The sequence below is a fragment of the Muscardinus avellanarius genome (genome assembly GCF_963383645.1).
Source record: "Muscardinus avellanarius genome assembly, chromosome: 11".
Taxonomy (NCBI): Eukaryota; Metazoa; Chordata; class Mammalia; order Rodentia; family Gliridae; genus Muscardinus; species Muscardinus avellanarius.
In genome coordinates this window covers 77990853-78013313 of record NC_137797.1, presented here as the reverse complement: position 1 = coordinate 78013313, position 22461 = coordinate 77990853, and the positions used below count along the sequence as shown (strand labels likewise).

Genomic DNA, 22461 nt, shown 5'->3' with positions numbered 1-22461 from the left:
TTTATTTCTTAATCAGAAAGGTCCATAAACTTGAGCAAACAACAGCAATAACTTTTTTATCATTAACTTTTAATTGAAATTCAAAATTTCTTTCAACCATGAATGTAAGCTACAAATCTCAGTGATGTTGTCAATGGAAAGCAGATATTTCTTTGTCACATGAAAATGTTCAGAATATTGTAAAATATTATATATGCTAATGAATATTTCAAATCTAAGATGGTTATTAGGTCTGTTATGTCTTATAATATGCTAATAAAGATACATAACTTTTACTATCTTGATAACTAAAGTTCAATGTAATTAGTCTATTTTTTTATTTTAGGCACATTAAAACATGCTGAGGAGAATTAGTCTGGGAATCATTGAAGTATTTAAATAAAACTGAAAAGAGAGTGGAGAATAAAGCAATATCCTAGAAGATTGAACGATCACTGTATAGCCAAGGGAAGACCAGTAAGAAAAATTATTTGGCCATCAAGGTATGAAATAATAAGGACTTGTACTCTGCTGTCAGTCAGGAGAGTGGAAAGAAGCCCTCAGAGGATCAACTTATCCAGATAGATCCCTGTCCCTGGTCAGATGAGGCTAACTTATCCCAGGCAGCACTTATAATAACAGCTTAGCTAACTCCAATATAGAGATCAGACATCATTCATTTATTCATACATATTTATACATATATAATTCATTCCAATCTAACAGTCACTCTTTGAAGTACGTTATAGTTTCCATTACAAGTGAGACAAATGAGGAGCAAAGATGTTAAAAAAAAAAAAAAAAACTTGTTCAAGTTTCATACCTAGTAAGTGACAGGCCTAAACGTGAACTCAAGCAGCCTGGTCTGCAACTGCACTTTTCCATTTAGAAAGGCATGTTGCTGTGAAGAACCAATTCAGAAGGAAAATACTGATTTACAGGTAATATGATAGGCACAGTTTTAGTGAATAACACTAGATTTCCATTTCTTAATTATAAATTATTTAGGAACATAATTTTAGGAAATATTTAGGAAAATTAAAATAGCATTTTAATTTTCACTGTAAATAATAAATATATATATATATCTTAAATCACTATTTTAATGAAATAATTAATGCCATTTCATGTATGTGTATTTGTGTGGGGTTGTGTGTGTGTGTGTGTGTGTGTGTGTGTGTGTGGTACTAGGGATGGAACCCAGGGGCATTCTACCTCCGAGCTACACCCCAGCCCTATTTTTATTCTTTTTTTTTGAAATCGGGTCTCACTGAGTTGCAAAGGGCTCACTAAGTAGCTGAGGCTGTCCTCAAACCGCAATCCTCCTGGTCTCAGTCTCCCGAATGATGGGATTACACCATACCTGGCTTGTGTGTATGTGTTTTACTTAATGCCATTTCAATAATTATGGCAACTGCAAAGATAAAATTCTCTTTCCTATAATTTTTACTAGATTATTACTAGATCAGCATCTTTACTATTTTTACAGTTCTAGCATCTAAAACATCATTGCTTGACACACAGTAGACACAATATATTTCTACAAAATTGAACGTTATTCTTTTAATAATTTTTTTTATTTTCCCCCTGTACATTCTTTTGTTTTGTTTTGGTTTGGTTTGGTTTGGTTTGGTTTTTGTGGTACTGGGAGTGGAACCCAGGGGCTTTTCTACCTTTGAGCTATACTCCCAGACCTATTTTAAACTTTATTTGGAAAAAAGGGTCTAAATTGCTAAGAGCCTCACTAAGTAGCTGAGGCTGGCTTAGAACCTGTGCGATCCTACTGTCTCAGCCTCCCAAGTGCTGGAATTAGAAGCATGCACCACCATGCCCAGCTCCCCCTGAGATATATTTGCATGATAGCTTTCTTTAAATACTGAACAATGCCGGGCGTGGTGACGCACTCTTGTAATCCTCCTGCTTGGGAGGCAGAGACAGGAGGATCAGGCAGGTTCGAAGCCAGCCGCACGTGCTGGCTTAGGAGACCCTGTTTCCAAATAAAAATGTAAAAATAGGTCTGGGAGTGTAGCCCAGAGGTAGAAGGGCTTCCAGGAACCCCAGTACCACCAAAAAAAATAAAAAATAAAAATAAATAAATAAATAAATAAATAAATAAATAATGGATAAGATGTTTAGGCACTCTTAGATAGTATACTAATACACTAGGATTACACATTTTTAAATGGTTTGAAAACAAATGAAATTCCTTCAAATATACTAACCACAAAACACTGAAACTATAGTCTTTCCAATAAAAAGCAAAGCTATACCTATTAAAATTTTTTATTTATTTATTGGATAAGAATAGAAATTGTACATCTTTCTTAGATACTTTTCTAAAGGCCTCTTCTCTGGCATAGCTCGTTAATGCTAAGTGTGAATTTTCTAATCATCACCAGAAGTCACTTTTCTTTACATACCATAATTTCAGCATTCCTTTAGGAAAAAAACACTAATTTCAACTATATGAAGTAACAAAGACACTGTTTTTGAAATTTGAGTGCATGAATGCATGCAAAATCCCTTTCTGCCTTTTAAAAAATCTTGCTGAAGAGGGGAAATATGATACTATCATGGAAAAAGATACAAATGGATGTGAGCTGAGAGTCACTCCACTAAATGTGCCCACAAAATCACTTTGAATAACATTACACACTTCCCAAGTAATACCAAAAATATTTACACCTATGGAATTTCTTTTATACTTCCCTAGATCAAAATCCAACAATGAGGTACTTCAATTTCAATGTTCCAATAAAACTGTACATGGGTCCAACCTGTGCTTCCACATGAGAAAGGAGGACAGTTCTGTCCAGAGTCCATCAGACCTCCTTTTAAACTTTCTAGAAGACTCTAGCTTCTAAGAATAGTGCCTTTACAACTAAAAGGCCTTTTCCTAAAATAAAACCTTTGTTTTAAAATGCTAAATTTGAAGAAAATGGCAAATAAAAATGATTTCTCTTATTTATCAATGAAGGATTTATAAATATTTTACATCAATCCATTTTTCCATAATCTATCCCATTGCAAGAGGTTAAAAATAATAAAAAGTACTAGGGTTTTACCAAAAGGTGTCTAAGGAAGCACTTAATTAAAAAAAAAAAAAAACTTGGAAAGAAACCTGGTCAGGAATTTGAGGACTTAGCAAAACAGGTGGTTCATAGAATTCTATTTCAATCATGCCATATTTTTAGCAACCTGCCAATCTGAAGATGAGCAATGCAATTTGATACAAGAGAAATGCCAATCACATTACAAACACTTTCAATGACTATTTAAAGGCTGTAAAACTAGTTTCCACTTGGGCAGGGTTTCCCAATTACTTAGAATAATGATAGTGTATTTTCCAGGCTGCATTTTTGTTTTTGTTTTTTTGTTTTTTATGAAACTGGGGATGGAACCCAGGGATATTCTACCTCCAAGGTACACCTCCAGCCCTGTTTTTTATTCTTTATTTCGAAACAGGGCCTCACCGAGTTATAGAGGGCCTCACTAAGTAGCTGAGGCTGGCTGCGAACCTGCAATCCTTCTATCTCAGCTTTCCAAGTACTGAAATTAGAAGCATGTGCCACCATGCCCGGCAGCCAGGCTGCTTTGAAAGGCAGTAAATGATGATACAACTGGTTCCAATTTATTCCTAAAGGCCAAAATTTTGTTTAGAGGATTTCTATACAATTGTTTTCATAAAATGTACTTATTTCAGTATTGTGGCATTCATCTACATTTTTTTCAAAATACATGGCAAACACATGTCCTTGTGGTACAACAATAACGTACTCTCAGATTTTATTAAAGGGAAAAAACAATAAGGCACAAATTACAAACACCTTGGGTTCTTTCCCCAAATCATTTACATTTATCACTTTAAGTATTAGAAACTAAAGAACAACATATGAAAATAAGGAACTATTGAATTGTTGAATAAAATAGTTAGCTTTATCTATCTTTAATCATAAATCATACCCTGATAGTATAATAAGAAAGCCTAGGTATGTGCCCTTTGCGTGCACACATGAATCCTTGGGCAAATTTCTTCTTATCACTCATCCTCAGTTTCCTTATTTATAACTTAAAGTTGAAATAATTTTATTGATTCAATTTTCTACAAAAGGAAATATATGGTAAAATGATGTTCATAATAAGGAGCTAAATAACTGTCTTGAAACTGAACCTATTTTGAAACAGGATAAAAAATTCTCCATAAAACACAGACCCTGTATCAACCTTTTTCACCACAGGCAGAGTATAAATGTTATATAATAAAAGATCACAAAATTAAACTCTGAGATTTATCTTACTTTGGAATACCTTGTTTAAGGCAAAGAGGTATCTCTCCCTCATTATACACACCATTGATCAAGCCTGGTCTTTCCCAAGTCCTAGTCCATCAGGATCAACAAAGAAAAGGACTCTCTGTGTTCATCTACCCAAAGTTTATGTAGCCAGAGAATTCAGGTTCAAATACTATGTCTCATCAGCCTCAATAACAAGGAATATATTCTGTAATATTTCTCTTTCTTTTATGCATTGAGGTATTTTAAAGTTATATGAACTTACAAAAATAAACATTTATCTAGGAAAGGGCACACATTTCTGTGGGGTCTGGGTAGCAATCCTCAGGACAGCCTCTCCCTATCTCTCATTAAAATATCTATAAAGACATAAAGTCTAAAATCATTATAATAATAAGAAATTAAAACAATAACAGGAAATAATAATAAACTATATTTAGGTATATAATGGAAATATGTTCATGATATATTGTCAAAACAGCATGTAACTTAAGTACAAAGACAAAAATACATACATTGTCTACAGGGAGACATGCTATAAACATGCCAGATTATCTGTCATATTAGTTTCATATATTTTCCTAAGTTTTAAAATTTATAATTATATTGACATATGATACTCTTTAATTGTTATATAGGAAAGCCTATCCAATTTTCACTTGTTATGTATGTCTCTTTTTGTATTTTTCTCTTCCTAAAGATTATAAAAGCCAGGTGTGGTAGTGCACGCTTGTAATCCCTGTGCTTGGGAGGCAGAGACAGGAGGATCGTGCAGGTTCCAAGCCAGCAGCAGCTTGTTTCCAAACAAAAATATTAAAAATGGGTGTCTGGGAGTGTACCCCAGAGGTAGAAGCGTTTCCAGGAACCCCAGTATCACCAAAAGAAAAGAAAAAGAAAAAGAAGGAAAAAAAGAAAAAAATTATAAAATATTATCATTCTTTTTTCTTATTTTTTCATTTTGTTTGGTTTGGTACTGGCAGCATTTTTCCTTTAAAACACAACTCCAGACCTTTTTGGGTTTTGTTTTTGTTCTGTTTTGTTTTATTGGGTTTCTTTTGGGTTGGGGAGATTTCAGTATTTGGAGGAATTGAACCCAGGGGCATTCTACCTCTGAGCTATCTCAGCCCTATTTTTTATTCTTTATTTAGAAACAGGGTCTAAGTTGTGGAGGGCTTCACTAAGTAACTGAGGCTGGCTGTGAACCTGTGATCCTCCTGTCTCAGCCTTCCAAGTACTGGGATTATGAGCATGTATCACTACATCTGGCTTGACATTTTATTTTGAAACAGGGTCTCACTATGTTTCTGAGGCTGGCCTCAAACCTGTGTTTCTCCTAGCTTAACCTCCCAAATACTATGAGCCATCATGCCTGGCTTTCTCATCAACTTTCTAAATAGACCTGGAGTTTCATTTGTCTTACCAGTAAACTAATAATCCAACATGTGGTTTTCCCCTTTAATAGATTCTTGGCCTTCTAAGATTCAACATAAATCTATCTTAAGCTTTGGCAGCTATTACAGTATACTAACTTAAAGCAATTATTGAAACTTGATCTGCTGATAGAAGCCAACTCAGTTTTTGACAAATTATATTGTCAAAGAAATTACAAACCTTGACTAAAAAGTCTGACTGCTTTCATTGTATAATAACCTATAGTCCCTCAAAATTACCCCAGTACATCTGAACTACCCCCATACCATCCAGCACCATCTCTAGACCCATTTTAGATGTGGTCATGGAGGAGAAAGGACAAGACTCTGCCAGAGGTAAAACCAAGGGCTTTGGAAACTGCTAGACTTCTCAGAAAAACTGAATCATGGAATGCCAACAAAGACTCTTTCTGCAGCAAAGTAGGTCTCTTTAATTCCTCCCCAAAAGTAGAAAACCACTGTGGACCAGTGACTACTTGGTGTCTACCTTTCTTTCTACAGGAAGTTAAGGCTAGGGTGCCAGTTATGCAGGTTATTCAGGGTTTGAGGAGGTATAGATAATTTGACTTTTTAATTCATCTATCACTAAGCCACAAAGATTTACATCTGGACTTTATAGAGAAGCTGTGCATCAGCAGAGATCATGGGCTTTGAGTCACAGTGCACTTGTAGACAAAATGAGTACATCTAATGTGTAGCAAGAGAAGAGCAAAGGACTGTTTGATAAACAGAAGGGCAGCCTGAGGGAAGGGCAGACTGTTAGTTATCACCAATACCTATGTTTCTCTCTTTCTCTTGGAAATATCACTGCCCCACATCTTCTAGCCTTTACATCTTGATAAAGCCAAAAAACTAATTCTCACCAACAGAATACACATAGAAATGGCTTGTGTCTCCCTTGGGCTGAGATAGCCAAGAGCCAGTAATAAATCATTTGTCTAGCTCATTAACAAATTTTAAATTAAAAATGCAATAGTGCTTCAATTGGAAAGACATTATTTTGCCACTAATACCAAATAATAGTTGCTAAGTAATAAGTATTTGTTGAAAAGAATAAGCAATCCTTTTTTTTCCCTGAATTTAACTATGAACTAGATAGCTTAAAATATCCTATGGAAAACAGTAGTTAACATTAAACAAAACAAGAATAAAGCCACCAGTAGCCCAGCACAGTGGTGCATGCCTGTAATCTCAGTACTTTTGAGACAGGAGGATCACAGGTTCAAAACTAGTGCAGCAAATTAACAAGACCCTGTTTCAAAATTTTAAAGAAAAACTTATCTGGGAGTATAGCTCAGAGTTGGAACACATCTGGGTTCAAAAAGAAGAATAAGAAGAAAACAGAAAGAAGGAAAATGAAAGGAAAAGGAAGAACAAAGAAGTAGAAAGCCACCAGGATGTGATGTAAGGACATATAAATAATGTATTTAATGAAATGCAGTTAATTTAGGCAGCATATAAGTTTTTCAACTAAAATTTCTAAAATATGTTTTTCTGTATTGAATGACTAATATAAAGAAATATATACATATTTGGCACCAATTATTAAAAAATAACTGCTTTAGCTTCTTCATTCATACATATTTTGAGCATTTCTACATGCTGTCTTAGCTGCTAAAATAAATATGACTATAATCTCTACCTACAGGGTCTATAAATGAGATAGTAATGAAGTCAAATTACCTCAACTCAATATATAATAAAAGTATACATGCATTAGAAATCAAGTGTTAGAACAAATGTCTGGTCAACTTTGCCCAGAGAAGATCAGAGGCATAGAAGAGAGGGTCAAAATGGAATGGGAAGGATAGGTAGGAAAGAAAAGCCATTCTAGGCAAAGAGAAGAGCAAATATAAATTCAAACAATTATGAATATTGAAACAAATCTGCAATAGATTCAAGCAAATATTTCCAGAGTAATTATTTCCTTCTTGTAATCTGTTCCACTATCATTTCCTCTCTTGGTTAATGGTCATGCGATCACTTATCACTTAAGCCAAGGTCATTAGAATTGGTGTGGTCTCCTTCTCTTAGGTCCATATTCAAATGAGTTTATCAAGCTAGTCCCTAAGGATTACAAGATTGTTCCACTTCAGTACTGTTGACCTTTTGATAACTCTTTGTTATAGGGGACAGTTTCATGTATTGTGAGATGTTTAGCACCATCCCTAGTCTCTATCCAATGTCTGCCAGTAGCATAGTCCCCTTAAAACCTCTACTGGTCTTGATAACCAAAAATGTCTCTAGATATTATAGAATTTCCCATAGGGCACAAAGTGCCCCCTTAAGAACCACTGGTCAATAGTCAACTACCTGCCATGGATACCTATCCTTCTCCACTGCAGCCATATTACTTAGGTAACTTCTCTTCCTTACCTTTAGTAGACTACAGCAGTGGTCCTCTCCCATGTGAAGGCACTGCAAATGTTGAGCATCACTGGATGAGAGCACTTTGAAACCTACCACAGTATTTGAACCTGTTCATATTTCTAAGAACTACTTCCAGTCATTACTAGATTTGGCAGAGATACCAGGCAGATCTGTTTGGAGGAGGCAAGGGATTCCCCCATCCATGTCTGGCTCAAGGAGGGCTTCATTAAAACTTGCTCAAACTGCCAATCAGACTCAGATGCTTCTACCTAACAGTTTAATCCTCTCTTCTCACCTGTTATAGACTTAATATGGCTCTCCCAGCTCTCTTCTTAGTTTCTCTAACATAGGAACTTCCCCAAACAAAATTCCATCTTGACAGTTGCTTCTTGAAGAACCTAGACTAACCCATACTAGACTATTGAAAGCAGAGGCATAGAAAATTATTTCTATTGTTGTTTGAGTATTTAAACATGTCAGAATTAAAAGAGCTATAAGTTTTTCAACAAAAATTTGTATAAAAAATGGCATATAAGTCGGGCATGGTGGCACACACTTGTAATCCCAGCATTCAGGAAGCTGAGACTGGAGGATTGGGGTTCTCAGACAGCCTCAACTATTTAGTTAGGCCCTTTGCAACTCAGTGAGACCCAGTTTCAAACTAAAGAATTAAAAAAAATAGGGCTGGGGGTGCAGCTCAGAGGTAGAATGTCCCCGGGTTCCATCCCCAGTACTGAAAAAAAAAAAATTTAAAGGCATATATAATGATTTTGTGCTACATTAGTTCTTGGAAAGTAGAAAGTTTCAAAAATAATAAAATTAATTTTTTTAAAAAACAGACAAAAAACAGTAGAGGCACAATTGATAGCTTCCATACTCTTATTTCCTGTCTGAACAAGAAATCACTAAAGCATCTCAATAATCAGTCATCTGAGAGCAGTAGTGCCTGACAGGCTGCAGAATGGTTCCTATGAGAAACTTCAAAAAAGTACACACAGCCACTACCGGCTACTCTAATAGAATATGGTATAAGCCAGATGCAATGTCTGGTTTTATGACATCTGGAAACTGTTTCATTCAACAAAAATGACTGCATTGCTTCAAATTCCACCAAGAAATACTGAGGTTAACTGTCTTGGTGGCCAAGTTGGTCCCTAAGGGTTTTTAGAAGAGAATACACTATAGGTACTATGAGAAGAGGACTACCAGAGGAATAGAGAATTGTCAAGAATAGTTTGTGCATATGTGCAGAGCATCCTGACAATTACATGTCAAAAGTAATGCAACTTACTAAATATTGATCTCCCTACTTTGCCAAGAAGATTTATTGACATTATAAGAATATAGATAATATTACCACAAAAAATAAGTTTAGACTCGAATACAGGGATATAAGGCATGATGACCATACATTCTCTGACTATCTCTCAGTGAGTTGATAACAGAGTTTGATTAACCATTACACTATACATAGTTAACTTTAAGACCCAGCTCTATTTTCCTAACTTCTATGGATTTTGGAAATGGATAAATAGCTATTCAGAAAAGTTCAAATCATAGAATAAATAAATACTATACTTACAAGAAAGAAAATTTATAGAAAAGGAAAGATTAGAAAAGAGTTACACATGTTAAACAAAGAAAAATTCTGGCAGACTTGTAGCCCCTTCTAATTGTTGGGTTCAAAACACTTAGGAAGTAAACACTATTAGTCACGGTTCAGAGATTTAGTGAAAAAACCATGCAAATACCAAGACTTCTAAAAGTGGGGGAAAAAATTGTGATATAGTTGTTGAAAGAAAACATTAGTTTACATGTTCTGGGTTAATGCAACACTAGCAACTGAATAGCATCAATAAAAATGTTGAGGTATCAGTTTAAACAAATAATTGCAACAGAAATAATATTTTAAAACTATTGGTTTGTCATTCCCTTCCTCTAAAAGTTGCGTTCCCCAGCAACCACCAGAAAAAGAAAGGGTAGATGCTGCCTCAAATGGGAAGATGAAAAAGTGAAGGGTCAACTGAAAAGGTTGTAAAGGGGAGCGCAGTAGAGTCTGCAAAGAAAAGGGCAATGGAAGAGAGAAACAGATAGTAAGGTGTATATGTGCTAATGTCTCCACTAGGAGTTAAAATCCCAGAACTGCAAGGCACATTAGATGGTTTCAGAGAACTACCAAGAGAAGTGCTTCTACAAGGGATCCCCACATACACTCAAACTAGAGGTGTGAAAGAGTTTGGCAAAGGGAAGACCTGAGTCCCTCTTGACTTTCAAACACTAGAGGGATTTAGGCTCTTAGAAAGGTATTGAAGATCACCAATAGCTTCACCAAGCCAGTTTAACTGGGGAAGTGCTGCATCAGAAGAAAAGTGAACTGCATTTGAGAGTCAAAATGCATCGGCCAGACAAGAAATCCAACTGGTGCTACAACCAGAACTCAAAGGGGATGAGTCAAGCAAGACCAGGAAGCTGTGGCTGAGCAAAGAGAATAATGGCTATGAAGTCCTCAGGCCCAGAATTTAGTTGCCAGTGCCCCCAAAGTACAGAGAAACAAAGGACATTACCAGCAACTTGGAAAACTAGACAATATGATTTCCTCATCCTTCTCTCAAATAATACAAAAATCTCAGAACACCTTATGATCCTGAATATTCTCAATTTTCATCAATAGTCAGTATTTGAATAGTCATGCTTGAATCCAGCGATATATTAAAAAATACACATTAGCAGAAAAGATGTGGTAACATGGTTATTTCAATATACTCAAGAAAAGCACTTAAACTGCAACATCCATTCATGATTAGAAGCAAAACTGAAGTAAAGCAAAAGTAACTAGAAAAAGTAAAGAGCTCTAAGTTATTAAGACTTGCTTCTAAAAGTCCCTTAGCAAATTTCAAATGGTCTTTAATGAATTGACAGTGGTCAAAGCCAGTTCATTAAAGACAAGTAATGTCACAAGGTGACATAGAAAAGTTTGGAAACCCAGGAACAAGGCTAGAAGATGACATTGAGTTATCAAGCTTTGTAGCAACATTTATTTGCAAATAATTCACCTGGTTCTGGTTTGAGTGCCAATTTTACCCACATATAAAAACTAAAAACTGATTTAAGAATAAAATTAAAAATCTGATATAATGACAGTATGAGATTCTAAAACCTACCAAAGGTTCTGCTTTTTGATGAAAGTATTCATTTAAAGAAAATTGATGCTAGAGGCAAGGAAGAAATTAAAAACATACACAATTACAAATAAGTAGCTAATATCTGTTTTAGTACTAATATTAAAAAGAATAAAAATCAAAAAACTTTATAATGTTATTAGTAATTCAGATTTGCAATTGGTTATGATCACATCACTGAAAAAATTAGATCTCTGCATCTTTAGCAAGTCACAGTATTACTGAAAATTTTCTATTTCTACAATCAATAATTAATGTATTTAACCTATACAAAGACAAAGAAGTCAAGATAAAACTGAGTTATATAGGTATTAAAATACATTTTAAATGATGACTCAAAACACCCCGGGTAGAAAGAATCTGCAGCAGAAGTGGCAGAGCTCACCTCATCCTTCAGAGATCCAGAGCAGCACTCAACACTATAAGTGAACCCACCATCCTTGCTGGAGACTGCTCAATGTGGCCACAGGGACCCACGTAGCAAGCAATAGACTCCCAGGGTATGATACTTTGTGTTTCACCCCGGTGAAGGTGGGGGTGAAGGTGGAGGTAGAGTTGGCTGTTGGACACAGCAGAAGTGCTGATTAGCAAACAGCCCCCTGGGCCAACTGGGCAAAAAGGCCTACAGTCCTTTGGGCACAGCACCATAGTATGGCCTCCAGAGATTGCCACAGACTACTTAATCATGGTGAATGAGAAGACCAACCCAGCCCTATCTGTGGAAAATGCAAACTCCTAAATATATGCCGGGTCTGGTCCCAGCAGCACCCACTGCCTATGTACACAGGGAGAGAAACAAGCTCAGGATCTGTGGAAAGCGTGGAAACCGTGCTTACACTAGATCCAGCCCCAGTGATATCGGCCACCTGGTAGACTGAGAGAGACTCAGGGACAGGCCCTGTGGAGAGCGCTAAGCCCCAGACTTACAGCAGGAGAGGCACAGACAAAAAGAGACATCAGGTCAGAGTCACAATCATTGAAGGAGACAAAATAGTGAGACTACAAACTGACATCATTACTATAGGTTTCAGAGCAAATGAGAGTGCTTAGAACATGCTCAAGATCTTAACATAGAAAGTGATGCATACAACCTTCATAAACTAAGTCAAAAAGATAAAGGAAATATAAACTGAACAATATCAGTCAATGAGAATGAAGCAGCAATAAAGTTCCTACCATCAAACAAAAGCTGAGGACCAGATGGTTTCCCAAGTACATTTTATAAAACCTTTATAGAAGAGTTAATCCCAATACTCCCCAATCTATTCCATGAAATAAAAAGAAATGGGACTCTCCCAAATATATTCTATGAAGCCAACATCAAATTAATACCAAAACCAAATAAAGACAGCTCAAGGAAAGAAAACTATAGGCCTACATCATTAATAAGTTTAGACAAAAAAAAAAAAAAAACCTGCTAAACAAAATACTAGCAACACACATTCAAAATCACATCAAGAAAATCATACACGCCAGGCGTGGTGGCGCATGCTTGTAATCCCTGCGCTTGGGAGGCTGAGACAGGAGGATCCCACTGGTTCAAAGCCAGCCTCAGCTACATAGTGAGGCTCTCAGAAACTTAGTGAGACCCTATTTTCAAATAAAATATAAAATAGGTCTGGGAGTATACCCCAGAGGTAGAAAGGCCCTGGGTTCCCCCATCCAGTACCACAAAAAAAAAAAAAAAGAACGAAAATCATACACCAATGCACATTCAAAACCACATCAAGAAAATCATACACCATTACCAAGAAGAGTTCATCCCAGGAATGTAGCACTGGTTCAACATACAAAAAACAATGTAATTTTTACATAAATAGAACCAAAGACAAAAATCACATGATCATTTCAATAGATACTGGAAAAGCATTTGACAAAATCCAACAACCATTTCTGCTAAAAGCACTACAGAGAATCAGAATTGACAGAATATACCTTAACATCATAAAGGCAATATACAATAGCCCCACAGCCAAGACCATATTAAATGGGGAAAAACTGCAAGTATTCCCCCTAAAAACAGGAACAAGACAAGCATTTCCATTATCACCACTTCTTTTCAATATAGTACTTGAGACTCTAGCCAGGGTAATAAGGCAAGAGAAGAAAATAAAAGGAGGAAAATTAGGAAAAGAAAAACCAAAACTATCCCTATATACAGATGGCATGATACTATACTTACAAGACCCAGAAATCTCAACCAAAAAGTTTATAGAACTGATCAACAAATACAACAAAGTGTCTGAATACAAAATCAATCTTAAAAAATCAGAAGCTTTCCTATATGCCAACCATATATCCACTGAAAAAGAAATCCAGAAAATATTTCCACTCAGGATATCCCACAAAAAATTAAAATACTTAGGAATAAACCTAATCAAGGAAGTAAAAGATCTCTACAAAGAAAATTACAAGACATTAAAAAAGAAATAGAAGAAGACCTTGGGAGATGATAAGATCTTCCATATTCTTAGATAGGCAGAACAAATATCATCAAAATGGCCATATTTTCAAAAACAATCTACAGATTCAATGCAATACTCATTAAATGAACAAGGTCATTCCTCACAGACATAGAAAAATTAGTCCTTAAATTCATTTGGAACAAAAACAAAACAAACAACAACAACAAAAAAAAAAAACAGAATACTGAAAGTAGTTCTCAGCAACAAAAACCATGCAGTGTAGAGCCATCACAATATCTGACTTCAAACTATACTACAAAGCCATATTCATAAAAACAGCATGGTATTAGAACAAAAACAGACAGATACATAGACCAATCGAGCAGAAGAGAAGACTCAGAAACAAATCCACACACTTACAGCCAATTGATTTTTGACAAAGTGGGAAAAAAGTACACTGAAAAAACATAGCCTCTTCAACATATGTTGTTGGCAAAACTGGTTAACCATATGTGGAAAAATGGAAAGAAACTTTAGTTTCTCACCCTGCACAAGAGTAAATTCAAAATGGATCAAAGACCTTAAAAATAAATTACAGACCTTGCAGTTCCTTAAAGATGGCATAGGCCTAATACTCTAAGACATAGGCACAGGTAAATCTTTCTCAATAAGACCCCAAAGGCACAAGAAATTAAAGGATCAATACGTGGGACTGCATTAAACTGAAGACCTTCTGTACAGCAAAGGAAACTATAAAGAACCTCAACAGAGAGCCAACAGAATGGAAGAAAATTTTTGTCAAATATTCCTCTGATAGAGGACTAATATCTAAAATATACAGAGAACTCAAGAAATTCACTGCTAAGAAAACATATATATAACTCAATAAAAAAATAGGCACTTCACAAAAGAAATTCAAATGGCCAATATATGTATAAAAGAATGTTCAACATCATTAGCAATGAGAGAAATGCAAATTGAAACTACCTTGATATTTCACCTAACTCCAACAGAATGCCAATCATTCAAAACACAACAAATGCTGGTGTGAATGTGGAGAAGTGGGAACTCTAATACATTGTTGGTGGGAATACAAATAAGTGCAATCTCTTTGGAAAAAGTATGGAGGATCCTCAGAAAAATGAGAACCTACTATATGATCTAGCAATACCACTTCTGGGTATTGGCAAAATTTCCATTCCAAAAGAATGGAAACCAAGCCACCAAACTAATGCATGTGTATCTATGTTCATAGTCACACAATTCACAATTGCAGAATATGGAACCAGCCAAGATGTCCATCAATAGATGAATGCATTACAAAACTATGGGATATGTACTCAATGGAGTTTTACTCAGCCATAAAGAAGAACAAAATTACATCATTTGTGGGGAAATGGATGGAACTGGAAAACATTATGCTAAGTGAGATTAATCAGTCAAAAAAGTAAGAAATTGGTAATACGTGGAAGCTAGGGAGAAAGGGGTCATAAGAGGAACTCTAGATGAAAAATAAGAAACCACAGATGAAGTTTAAGGCAAGCTGAGAAGGATGGGAGAGGGAAAAAGTAAATTCTTTAATATACATGATATACATTCATGAATATATCAATGTCAATCAATAAGCCAAACATGAGAAGGAGGAAGGGAAGATGAAATGGGGTGGGAATTGAGTAAGAGCTAAATGAGTGATGTGTGCATGTATGCCTCTACCATTTTGTACCCCATTAAGATGTATTACAACAATGCTACAATAAAAAAATTTAGCCAGGCATGGTGGTGCATGCTTGTAAGCTCAGCATTTGGGAGCCTGAGACAGGAGGATTGTTGTTTGTGGATCACCTCAGCTACTTAGTGAAGTCCTTTGCAACTCAGTGAGCCTCTGTTTCAAAATAAAGAATAAAAAGCAAGATTTAAGGTGTAGCTTAGAGGTAGAATGCCCCTGGGCTCCATTCCCAGTACAAAAAATAAAAAGTAAAAATAAAACCAAGTTTAATAATGTGAATGATGATTTGAGCAACTATATGCAAGAAGTATGACAAGAAAAAATGGACCCTATTGTGGCTCAGAAACATCTTCCATGACTTTCTGAATTCAAAAAGAAAATGTAGAATAGTGTGGATTATATCAACATTATGAATCAAAATGAGCAAAAAAAAAAAAAAAAACACTCCTCATAATGTTTCCCACCTTAACTGGTTTTCCCATAATGCCTTAAAGTACCAAATCAAGAAAATATATTGACCAAGACAAATTTGTGGAAGTAAACCTAGAATTTCTCCAGATAAACTAATTGTTATTTTTAAAAAGATAACTTTTCTTTTAAAGTATAATTAACTGCTTAAATATTCATGTGTTTCTGCCATTCTGATGTTGCTGGTATTTTTTTCTTTATTTATAGCAGAATAGAAGGAAATTATTCAAACCATTTTATGCAAATACAACTCAAGATAATAGCTTGAAAGAGCAAAAATATTTACCAAAATTATTTAGTGAAGACATCTTAAAACTGAAAGAAGATATTTTATTTGGCCTGGAGAGAACTTTTATCAATTTTTTTATTCAATCACACGATAAATAATGATGATGTTCTAAAAATATCTTTGAACACCTTTCTAAAAGTACAGTTTCTTAGTTTGTTTGTTTTTACTAAACAAAAGCTACAGGATTTAGGAATACTAGAACCCTGTAACCAAAATCTCAGTTCTTGTTTTTTCTTGAATATATAGTTATCAGAGGAGTTACTGAAGAAATGAGCTGAAATATGTTGTCTCAGAGTAAGTGTCCTTAACGTGTGGTTCCATGAAATGGGATGGGAAAGTTTCATCTTCATTCTCACTAACCTCTGATACTGAACATTTTCTTCAATTATTATTTTAATTCAAACCATAGACACTGTAGCTTCATTACTAATAAAATGATACTTTCATATGATTTGAGTTCATGGAGCTATCTGGATTGGTTACATTCATTACACTTATGAAAGTATAGTCCTAAGTAGACTTACTTACATTACTTTGCCACAACTTGGCTTTGTAATATTTTGACTAATGTTCTTATTTTACTTCCTTTTAATTCTATATTTTTTGCACACTTAAAAATATTATGCTAAAAAGGAGTTCTGGGTTGACTTAGGTTCATAGAAAAAATGAAATACAGTCTGATACTTTATTTCTTTTCTTCTCTCCTCAGTACAATTTTCAACATGGATCCCCATGTTTTATTCTTGTCACACAAATGATAGTATCTCATTTTCAGGCATCAGGTCTTTGTAAATAAATTGTATCTTTTCAGTCAAATTCTATCTCCTCCCTATTCCATACTTCAAATCAATGGTCTTCCACATACTATCAACAAAACAAACTGTCTTTCCAAACCTTGCCAGTGTGAACTTTTTCATTTCACGAATATTCATTCTTTTTTCCTTCTGGCATTCTAAATTCCAGTAAATTTACCAAACTTTAAGTAAATGCAGAAGGTTCACCCTTATCAAGTGACCACATGGTGGATGCATCTGAGTATAGCCAGCTCTGCTGCTGGAATCCACACTCCAAGGTAGCATCAGTCTATCCAGCTCTCCGGCATCTAACAAGTTCAGGAGAGATGCTCTCCCGGCTTTGCTCAGAGGATCGATTTTGTCCAGCAGGCAGAGACTTGCTCATCCTGGCACTGGTGTTAACCCGCTCTGTGGCCCACTCAGAACTCCCAGGTCATCAACCTCCAACTTGAAACCCCGCCGCCCAGCTGCAGAACGCAGCCCTTGCTTGGATCCCAAGGAAATGGTCGGGGACCTGATGGCGCGCTTACCAGTCCTCCACACAGGCTGAAGACGGCCCTGTGATCCTCTCTGGCGTTGACCTGGCCGCGGTAGAAGCAGTGGCGCAGGTCTGGGGGCGTCGCGCTGCGCTCCTGGGCGCCGCTCGCGGGGGTCCCCAAGTGCACCTCGGTGTAGCCGGCGGCCAGGAAGGCCGCGTCGGCGCTCAGGTTTAGCTGGAAGAGCTGCCCATAGGCGCTGATGCGGTAGTGGGTCCTGAACGGCGTGGGCTCCGGAGCCCCGGAGCTACGTTTCTTCCGGCTGAAGTGGCGGCTCTGCGGGAACACTTCTCCAAACTCATTGACCCGCGCGGGGGTCACCACCTCGTAGGAGGCCAGTGTCTTCACCAGGGCTTCTGCAACGACAGCGATGCAGCCATGGAGCCCCCACACTTCTCCCACTACACATCTCCACTGAGGTCTCAGGTCCCCGTACACCCGGGGGCGCAGTAAGTGCACACATGCTGGGGACCGTGTGTAGACACACATACACAAAGTGCACACATGCTGGGGACCTGTATACACATACATACACAAAGTGCACACATGCTGGGGACCTGTGTACACACACATGCACAAAGTGCACACATGCTGGGGACCTGTGTACACACACATGCACAAAGTGCACACATGCTGGGGACCTGTGTACACACACACATGCACAAAGTGCACACATGCTGGGGACCGTGTGTACACACACATGCACAAAGTGCACACATGCTGGGGACCTGTGTACACACACACATACACAAAGTGCACACATGCTGGGGACCTGTGTACACACACATACACAAAGTGCACACATGCTGGGGACCTGTGTACACACACGTGCACGCGCAGTTTTCCCACACCCCGATCTGCTCCGGCCACCCCGGGGCCAGGGCAGCCAGCCCCACTCCCCTGCCCCGGGCTCGCGCGCCCCCGGCCCCAGCGCCCCGCCGCGTGGCCCGGGGGACCCTCGAGGCCGGGTCCCCAGACGCCTCGGGATGCTGAGGGCCGCGAAGCCCAGCGCCCCGGATTCCCGGGGGGCCCGCGTCCGCGAGCCGCGCCGCGCCGGCCCCTCCATCCGCAAGTCCCGCTCGCGCCGGCCCCAGGTCCGCCCGGGCTGCGCTCACCTTGCCTGGGGTGGAGGTGGACTTCCCAAGACCTGGCGATGAACAGCGAGAGCTGGTAGAGCAGCCCGGCCAGCCACTTGGCCACCCGCATGGCTCCGCGGGGTCCCGCGCCCAGGCCGCCGCGCCGCCGCCGCGCCCGCCGGCTCAGCAGCCCCGGGAGCCGCGCCCCGCGCCCCGCGCCCGCCCGCCGCGCCGCCCCATCGCCCTCGGCCCGCAGCCCCGGCCGCCGGCCCGCGCAGCCCGCCCCCGACGTCGGCTGGCGCGGGGAAAGCGCCCGACCCAGCAGGAACCCGGCCAATATAGCCTCCTCCGCCCCGGCGCCCGGACAGCCCGCCCCCGGGGGCCCCGGCCCGCCAATCAGCGCCCGGCGCGGCCCGCGCCCCTCCCGGCAGCCCCGCCCCCCACGCGGACCGCGAGCTCCGGAGCTGCGGCTGTGGGCGTGCAGCGCGGTGTGCCACCCCGCAGGTCAGACGCCACCCCACACCAACCCTGCGCCCCTAGACCCAGCGAGATACGAGCCCGCGGAGAGGGATGGGTGCGTGCCGGCTTGAGTCCTACAATGAAACGACAAGCATGAGGTCAGAAGAGTTCTGATACCTATGTTTCCAAGTCATTTTTAGGCAAGCAAAAAATAAGGTACCCCGGGAAGTTTCTTTAGGCAGAGATGCTACCGATGAACTTAGTGGCAGGCCTTTGGTGTTACTGTTGTTTTGTTTACTTTGTACTGGGAATTCTACTTCCCAGCTACACCCCCAGCCCTATTATGTCAGTTTGGTTGGTTAGTTGGTTTTGAAGCAGGGTCTCTCTAGGTTGCTAAAAGTCTTGTTAAATCCTGAGGCTGTCCTCAAACCTGTGAACCTCCTGTCTCAGACTCCTAAGTACTGGGATTACAGGTGTGCACCACTGCACCTGGCTCCAGGCCTCAGTTTCAAGGGTCTCTGTGTATGCTACCTCAGTTTCAAGGGTCTCTGTGTATGCTAAGGGTCTCTGGGACTTGAAGCATTGAAGAGTTGGGAGGGGGGTTTTGCAATCAATCGACAAGCACCTCTTGATGAACGTGGCTGGCAGTCTCGTAAAGAAATTCAAGAGAAGGATCTGGATCGCCAAAGTTCCAACAATACATTGTGATTTTTTTTTGGGGGGGGGGGACCAGGGATGGAACACAGGGACATTCTACCACCTCCAAGCTATACCCTCCAGCCCTATTTTTTATTCTTTGTTTTGAAACTGGGTCTCTAAGTTACAGAGGACCTAAGTAGCTGAGGCTGGCCTGGAGCCTGCCATCCTCCTATCTCAGCCTCCCAAGTACTGGAATTATAAGCATGGGCTACAACACCTGGCTTATGTATTGTGATTTAATATTTTCCATATAAATATTTTAGTGCTTAATTGGGTATAGATTCCCCCCTCTGATTTATATAAATGTCAAGACCCACAAAATTCAACTGCTACTACCTACAAGCCATTATTTTTTTTTGAGTTCTGACTGGTCATTCCACAGTGTCCATACATCCTTCACTTATAGATAATATTCACACGACCCCATATATACATCAGTGTCCTCCTTGACAATAATTGCAGGTCTGGATTTAGTTTTGTGATCAAGTTTCTGTTAAGTTGGATGCGCTTTGGTGGAAGGAAAAGCAATCATCATTTTGTGACTATTTGCTCCCATCCCGACTCCACCTGTTTGATTTGCAGGCTCCATAATTATTTCTATTACCAGTATGAAAACAAAAGAAGTGGCTTGAAATCCAACCAAGGGTGACCAAAATACGAGAGAGAAAAAGTAAAGGAATATTGAATCGATCTTCCAAACGGTGGAACACTCTCAGTTTGAATCCTGGTTCCCCTTCCTCCTCTGAGCGCTCAACCACAGAATGCTGTTCAGATGCTCCCCTCTGGGCACGGCTCTTCGCTTTCATATCATATCCTTGGTCCATCTGTTGTTCACCACAAACATGGGACAATCCTTTTCAAGAAGGGAGGGTTTAATCTTACATCTCCAAAGGAAATCACTCAGATTGATGACGGTAATTCCTCCACAATCACTTCTCTTCTTCTGTAACCCTTTTATACAAGTGCCATTTCATTTATCAGAGAATTTCAGACTTCTGGTGGTTTGCTTCTAACATTAAATATTATTGTTCCTTAGAAAATGGATGTAAAACACCTGTCTTTTTACTAATTACCATCAGTATTTGTTCACTTTAAGTACATTGTTCTGAAGGCACCTGTGCATTAGGAACTGGTCTTTTCGACTGACCAATAATAGAAAACAGAGCTACACCTGCCTAATTGGCTGACTGCTAACTGCCCAAAAAAAAAAAATTATTTCCATCACTAGATTTTGTCATTCAAAGCAGTATTTTGCAGTGGACTATTCTCCATTTCAAACTAACTTTTTTGGAAATAGGGTGTTAAGGATGGTAAGATGTGTGTTCTATGCCATAATCACTAAAATTTTAATAAAGTACTATTTTTCTCATTTTATAGAAGATAATTGTATTTTATGTAAGATCTAAGTAACTAAGATGGATTTCTGCCAATCCTTTCTAAATTTAAATGTTCCATTATATTAGAATATTGATAATATCATAATTCTTCTCTACTAATAAAAATGTCATGAACAGCTATTTAAACCAAGCTATTTCCTCACATTAACAATTAGAGGTATCATGTATGGAATTCCTCAGACATACCAGGCATTGTGTAATGGATTTTTTAAATTACCTTATTTAATTTACTCATTTCACTCATGAGACTCAGAGAAATTAAATAATTCATTTTCAATCACCTATCAAATTAAACTCAAATTCCTTTGGTTTCAAATTCCATCCTTTTAGAAGAAAGTTGAGCTCTTAGTACCAGATCAAATTTGATACACAGCTCTAGCCAACAACTCAGAAAATAAAAGCCATAGTCAGGCTTGGTGATGCACATCTATAACCTCAGTACTAGGGAGGCTGAGATAGAAGGATCACAGGTTTGAGGCCAACCTCAGCAATTTAATGAGACCGATTTCAAAAAATAAAATAGGGGTTGGTGGTGTAGCTTAGAGGTAGAACCCCCCCTAGGTTCGATCCCCAGTACCATACTGTTATGGTTGTAACAGCCCTGAGGGCTCTTTTCTACAATTAAACTAAAATTTATTGAATCAGAAAATTAAAACTAACAGGCAGCTCAGTTACAACTTCAACAATCTTTATTACAAAGTCAATAGGAAATAGAAAGGGAGAAGAAAAACAGCGTGTATAGCAGACAGGATGGAGAGCCCAAAAATGGAACTCTGCTCCCTCTTCAACCCTGGCCCCTAAAAATAGTTTTTCTTATTGGTATATTATCAGTGTTACCAAAACAATAAGCTAGTAATTTATTTCTTGGGCGGGTGGTGCCCCCTTGTCTTCAGGCAGCGCACTTCCTGGGTGCAGGGGTCAGTAATCTATCTTGATTTTACCTCTGTTGTATTGGGGTATTGGTTGCCCATCAGCAATGGGTGTAAGCAGTACATCTTTCCAGGTCCCAAAAAATAAGAGGGAAACAGAGGCACAATGTACAGCCAATGTGTACACTGTAATTACAGCTGTGTATGATCTCTTAGAGAAAAGCAAAAGGCTTTTGCTATCTTTATGGCTCTGAAAAATAACAGGCAAAGTCAATGTGATCTTAGGGTTTTTAATTATCTCTATGTGTTAAAGTTAAAGGTTTAATTGCCTTTACATTCTTACCAGGGGTAAAAATTAGGAAAAAGGGCAGAGAGGAGGGAGAGCTCTGCCACGTAACAAAGCTGCTGTCGCTCCCTCCCTGAGTGCCTGTGCAGCACCCAGAATCTGACTGCCTTTTACATTTTTTGAAAATCAGTACCAGAGTAATTTCTC

At 38.7% G+C, this 22461-nt stretch overlaps 1 protein-coding gene across 2 annotated transcripts in view; it reads right to left on the bottom strand.

Moving 5' to 3' along the window:
* ADAMTS20 (ADAM metallopeptidase with thrombospondin type 1 motif 20) overlaps nucleotides 1–18674 on the bottom strand; it is a gene marked incomplete at both ends in the record, with an annotated part of 191686 nt that extends 173012 nt beyond the window's left edge. For both annotated transcript variants that reach the window (XM_080705454.1, XM_080705455.1), the window contains 2 exons: nucleotides 17463–17824; nucleotides 18584–18674. In XM_080705454.1, coding sequence (XP_080561580.1) covers nucleotides 17463–17824; nucleotides 18584–18674 — 453 coding nt within the window. The remainder of the gene's footprint in view (nucleotides 1–17462; nucleotides 17825–18583) is intronic.
* Between the last annotated feature and the right edge of the window lie 3787 nt (nucleotides 18675–22461).